Raw genomic sequence first — 6000 nt, forward strand, 5'->3', positions numbered from 1 at the left:
GTCCAAGATCAGCACGTGACGTTAGAACGTAATTGTACAACTTATACAACATAGCAGTTAACATATAATTTACATACTGGTGGGGTCTCTTCCACTTATATACAACACACAAGTCTGCAAAGTAACTGTAAGGTACAAGGTGAACCTAGTCACTCCAAGCGCTCAATCTCCATCACTACTGCTAAAGACACCTTGTACCTATCAAAACATGCCAAACTACAAAAATGCCATCTACACCATGGAAATGGTGTATCGGGAAAAGAAGGATAAGCTATGAAGCTTGTGTGAGTGCCAATAATATGATGTATGTGATCAAAAAGTCAATCGATCTCATTTATAAAACATTTCAAAAAGGAATAAGATTATTTCTCTTCCTATTCTCATCCTCTTCTCTCCCCTCTTCTCACAAATTGCTTTTTTTCTTCTTTTAGTTATTAAAAAATTAATACAAAACGTTAACGTAACTTAACCGTAACCATTCAAATACGAAGAAAGAGAAGGAAAGGAAGACTAGGAGGAAGAGAGAATCATATTCCTTTCAGAAATCCTTTGCATGTATAAAGTAATCCTCGCTCCACAAATCTCGATAGGATACACACAAGCATTCAGCCGACTTTTCGTCCATACAAATAATAAAATAATAGGGCTAGAACCACCCTCACAGCCTTGTTCCACACCGCTTGTGTGGCAGTCGACAAACTCTTGCTTGGACAAAGCCATTAATTTACCAGTTGTAAGCTTAGTAATTCCTTCCATGGCTGCCACTGCTGAAAAAGTCCAACATCCTGCAAGCATTTTATTACAATTAACTATCATCTTGTTTTTGTAGTATAAATTAAATAGTGGTTAATTTAACGGACATAGATTCGTATTTGGAGTACAAGAAACCATTTGGTTAAGCTCCAAGATTGTCTACAAATAAAATTGATTACCACATTGGCCTTGATCCTTGATTGGTGTCACAACTCCTTTCTTTCTCCAATCTACAGTTGGCGCTGTTGTAGCATTTTCATATGGGATGTGTTATCCACACCCTTTTTTTACTTTTCACCACACCTTTTTAATTTTCGATCATCAGATCAGATGAATTGAAAGATATCAAAGAATAAAAATTAACAGGAATGTGTAGGAAGTAAAAATTTATATGAATAGCACATCCCTTTTCGTATTTGAAAGTAGTTTTTGTGGAACATTCGTGCCCCATGAATCCATTTCTCGAGGCCTTGAATTCTTCATTTGTAAGGTCTGCAAATTGATTGACGCTCAACTTGTAAGGTTTGCTTGCATCCCTATTGGAAGATTCTATAGACCCCACGTTTTCCTTGAATATATTGAATATATTAAAACGTTTCTCCACCTCGTTAATGTCGGTATATGCACGTCCATAACAAGTCATTCATTGCTCATATTTTCCGTACATTGATGCATCTTGGAGAGTGCGAGACGTGGCTTGAGAAGACAAAGCCCCCCCTAATAAAGATCTAGGCCACATAAATACAGTTGCAGTAGTAAGTCAATATTTGCTCATTCTAATTGCTATAAGTAGCAGGACCTGCACCAATGAAAGTTCAATTGCAGTCCCTTGAAATGTTTCGATAACTAGCGTTGCAGTATCATTAACTTTTGAATCCATTCCTTGTCCATTTCTAGTGATCGAACAACATTTCGATGCTCTGAGAAATTATATCCATCATAATTCGTAGACTGTCGCTGTTCAACATTGCAAAATATACATAGAAATTAAGGAAAATTAATGAAAATAACTTGAAATTTTTTGAGTTTTAATGATGAGGACAAAATAAAAGGTAAAGTGAATAGTACCAGGATTGATTTTTTTGTGTAAAAATGTGGTTTTTCGTTAAAGTGAACAGTATCAGGAGCTTTTCGTTAAAGTTTCCTAGAAATTATGGGACAAAAGATGAGTCTTCCTAACACAACACACCCTTAAGTGACGCGAATTAAAAGAACCACCATGATAAATACACATGTCATGACAAACATCAGAAGCCATGTGAAACAAGTAGTCTTGGACGTCTTCGAGTATATACCTGCTGCCCGTGTAGTGGCGTGACCAGTGCTTGCCAAGCTACTTTCAACAGCCTTCTCTGTAGAATCAAGTATCTACACACAAGCCATAACTAATTTATGAGATCAAAATACATGTCATTCCATCAGCACTCCATTTACATCTAAGACACACCAAAGAGTAAATAGATAAAAGTTTTTTATGCAACAATCGATGTTGCATTATTGCTGGGAACATTTTCCGATGATCGTCATATATCTGATGATAAAAGGGTTTTCGCTTGTGACAACGTACGTTCTATTACAATCATGACTAGCATAGTCAACAGCTTATATAGGAATACATATTGTGTTCCAAATTTTTCAGAGATCCTATCAAAGATACTCAGCAGCGTATCCTTCTTTTCCTATTGCAAGCCTCCCCAAACCCCTTTACTGTAAACTATTTCTCGACAAAAATTAAAGCAGTTCTCCTGTTACCACTTAAATTCCTCGGCAGATTTTTTTTATTTTTTTTTATTTTTATTTTTTTAGCCCGTCTCTTAGGAACTCATTAGAGTCCCAACATTCGTTTCTTTGTTTAACATTTTCCTTTTCAAGAATTTCTCCTAATCTCACACCCTCTAAATCCAAAGCAATATTCACCAAAACTTCCCTTCAGTGTCGCCCTAAACAAATCAAACCACAGCCAGCTAAATCCAAAAAGTATTGACTCTATAGACATTACAACATCCTGCAATAGATATTTCAGGGTACTTACTTTTTCAGTGTTTTCCAGGGAGTGACTCATCATGAGACTACTCTCTTTGAGCTGCCTCGCCAATCCAACCATTTCATCCGTCAAATCCTCTTGAAGCTTTCTGTAAACAAGAGAGAAAAGTTTATAAGAATCGAAAACATAATGTGGAAAGGAAAATAATTAACATTTGAAAGTCTTAACAGCTGAATTGTGTGTGTTCTACTTTATGGACATCAATTGACTTGGGATTGAGCAAATTTCCTCTCTAATAGTAACTGTATCTACTCTGATGTAAGGTTATCTGGTTCAAGGTCACGTTATTCGAGCCACCATCTGTTGGCAATGGTGTACAAACATGCAGAGGGATCTTAGAATCGCTGCAGATGGCAGGAAAGACATGGGTTGGCCATGGACTAGGGTATGGTCCTCCTAGTTCCTTAAGCACTCTGAATAACAGAGAGGCTGGGGTCTGTAGGCCAAGATTTATCTTCGGGTAGCGTCTTGCCTTAGTTACCATCAAAGTAAAGCTAGAAATTGTACAGAATGAAGGAACACATCCCAAAGTTGCCTGACTATTGTTCTAAATTTATATGATGTCCCAAGTGAGCATCCGTGTCCTTTCTATTTTTACAAAAACCATATGCATTTTTTTAAGCAAAAATCAACTTCTATTTTTACTAGAACAAAAGTAACTTCATATTGAAAACACATATAACTGCATCGCTGTGTTAATTAACGACTGACATCCTAGAACTCCCGTTTTCAATTTCATCCAGTCTCATGACTCCAGTTTAATAGAAAAAATTTGAGATACTGTGAATATACCTATGCTTTTCAATGTGTGCTTGGGCTGCAGCATCCAGTTTGACAGGCCCTGAAGAATCAACACCAGCAGTCTCACAAGTTCCATCTTCAGTACTTGAGCTAGGCCTGTTTAACAAAAACATAGTTAAAATAAAACAAGTTATTGCAGACAAAATATCACTAAGAAGGAGCTGAAACCATAGTGATCCCAACTATCATTCACTTACACAAATCTCCTTCTCAAACCTGGAGAAGGGGGAATCTGATTGTCTCCAGTATCAGAAGAGTTTGCTTTGACAGAAATTCTTGCAAGGGGCTCTTCGGGCGTTTGAATATCAGGCTGGGAATTGGCGAAAGAAATCACAGTTAGGAGCAAGGAACTCCATATATTGCACATATATACATTACATTCTTCGACTAAAAAACAAACAATACATTACATTCTAAAGAAATATTTGCTTGCCAAACTGTTAATCAGGTATACTATGCCAGATTCACAATATTCGATATACCATGTCAGATATCTAGCAATAGAACATTATCCATATATTAGAGATTCACTCTTGAGATGCCATGAACTGACACAACAAATTACATGTAGCATGAAATGGCGTGAGCACTTGAACTATAAACTATCTCTAGAAATTGTTCCCCGCATAAGAACTAAAAGCTGTCCAACCATCCATCACAGCTGAGAAAAAAAACCAGTAATATGTTACTTGTCATGTCAACCAATCTCCCAAGAAATTTGTTTCAGCCTAACAATATTTTGTTTCTCATACTTTATCGTTATAATTTCCCGGCCTTCAAACTAAATCTACCATTAGTAAAATTGATTTGAATCTTAGAAATTCACAGAACATTGTAAATTAAAGTACACATTTTGCAGATGTAACTGGTTTAAAGTGCATAAAACCAACACTTCAACAAAAGGCAACGTGTATGCTTTCTAGATCATATGCACGCACTGGTGAAGCAGCTAATTTGGAAGCAATGGCTTCAATCTTCTCTGAATAGTCACTTAAAACAGCCTTTGAAACTCTGGGTATAAAATTGAAGATAATGATATCAATTAGTAAACTAAGAATGTTGCAAACTCTTAAGTAGGGCACAGTATCAAGAAAATACATAGAAATAGAGAAGATGAAAATGTTGATCTGTGTAGCTACCATTAGTACCCAGTATCAAGAAAATAGTGTTTGGAATGTGAATCAATATTTCCATCATACCTAACAAAATATGTAACAGTTTGTAAGGTAAAAGAAAGGAAGCATATTGGAACATGCATCAAACTATTGAACAAATAATCGTTAAACAAAAGTAAATCAAGGGAGAAAATAAAACACATACTGACCTTGGTAAGCCTTCAGGAGTTCTCTCTTCAGCGAGTTGTTCTACCAGTTCTCGTAAAGTAGCAACATACTGCAAAGTAGCAGTACTTAGTCAAAACACAAAAAAAACAAAAAAAACCTAGAACTGTAAATATCATGCCGAGAAACCGGAAATGGTTGGCACAAAGCAATTACCTGCAAATGGATAAAACTTTGTAACCTATAATTCTAATAACAACATACATGTACAAGTTTTGCCTGGTTCTGTTGCTGAGGCGCAGCCGCAAGCAGCCTCTTCAAATTCACCTCTGTTTTACTGATTCTCATCCCAAAATCCTACACCATTGAACAAACATAAAACAACAAACGATTCAACACTCAACCAACACCCATGAAACCTTCACGTTTTAGTAAATGATCTCTATGCTTTGTTTTTTTTATCTAAACGTCCTATTATCAAACAGCTATTGGAAATGGTTTGAGTTATAAAACCTGACCCTGAACAGGCCTGACTCTTATCGAATAGCTCTCGAAACTTCGATATGCGAAAACCGAAACAAAGAAATGGATCCCAAATCTCATCCCACAATGAACAATGAACCAGAGTTACATGAACAAAAACAATAGGAACATTTCAAGCTGTACAAAACTAAACACATCATACATCCAATCCCAACCCATTCAAAATTCCAATACCCAATTGTAAAGAATAAATAGAAAGTGTTCAAAGTCTAACCTTTTAATTCGCCCAAACAAATTCCAATTGAATCGTTCGTCAGTCTCCCGCAGCTAAAATCAGGAATTGGGTTCTCTTTGTTTACTGGATTTTGATTCCGAAAATGGGATTTATTCGAATTTGATGATTGCCTGCGAACAGGTTGCGAATCAGCCGAGGAGATGAAGGGGGTCAGTTTCTCTGGTGTTTTCTTCTTCGATTGCAGACCAAAGATTGATGGAGGTTGAAGGAGAAGAATAGGAAATGAAAAAGTTTCTACCACACGAAACTCGACTTTTATGTCACTTTTCCTACTCGAACTCAGATTCAAATTCGCCACAATCCCTACAACTCGATTTTTGTTATATTTTGCCTAGATCCTATCT

The 6000-nt window shown here is 36.5% G+C and overlaps 1 protein-coding gene across 9 annotated transcripts; it reads right to left on the reverse strand.

Moving 5' to 3' along the window:
- Positions 1–536: 536 nt before the first annotated feature.
- On the reverse strand, positions 537–6000 carry LOC137737498 (uncharacterized). Of its 9 annotated transcripts, none has more exons than XR_015955146.1 (10): positions 5636–6000; positions 5143–5235; positions 4923–4990; positions 4537–4609; positions 3796–3908; positions 3590–3694; positions 2786–2885; positions 2049–2121; positions 933–1245; positions 537–785 (listed from the first exon to the last, which is right to left on the reverse strand). XR_015955146.1 is itself a non-coding variant. In XM_088683228.1 (10 exons), exons 2-10 carry the CDS (start codon positions 5224–5226, stop codon positions 1530–1532), a joined length of 690 nt encoding a protein of 229 aa, XP_088539354.1. In that variant the 5' UTR covers positions 5227–5235; positions 5636–5999; the 3' UTR covers positions 1515–1529. The 9 variants fall into 9 exon arrangements, 5 of the variants coding, with proteins under 5 accessions (XP_088539354.1, XP_088539352.1, XP_088539355.1 ...); XM_088683228.1 differs by lacking the exons at positions 537–785; positions 933–1245 and adding exons at positions 1515–1552; positions 4747–4797 and having other exon boundaries at positions 5636–5999; XM_088683226.1 differs by lacking the exons at positions 537–785; positions 933–1245 and adding exons at positions 1585–1673; positions 4747–4797.

This window comes from Pyrus communis, chromosome 13 (genome assembly GCF_041283825.1).
Source record: "Pyrus communis isolate YQ-2024b chromosome 13, ASM4128382v1, whole genome shotgun sequence".
Lineage (NCBI taxonomy): Eukaryota > Viridiplantae > Streptophyta > Magnoliopsida > Rosales > Rosaceae > Pyrus > Pyrus communis.

Excerpts from the sequence above, each read along its gene's own strand:
- LOC137737498 (XM_088683225.1), bottom strand. The coding sequence starts at position 5,226 with ATGAGAATCAGTAAAACAGAGGTGAATTTGAAGAGGCTGCTTGCGGCT. Across the intron at positions 3,909-4,536 it reads CCAAATTAGCTGCTTCACCA|CCTGATATTCAAACGCCCGA; the intron begins GTGCGTGCATAT and ends GCCAATTCCCAG. Across the intron at positions 2,122-2,785 it reads CCCTGGAAAACACTGAAAAA|ATACTTGATTCTACAGAGAA; the intron begins GTAAGTACCCTG and ends GCTTGTGTGTAG.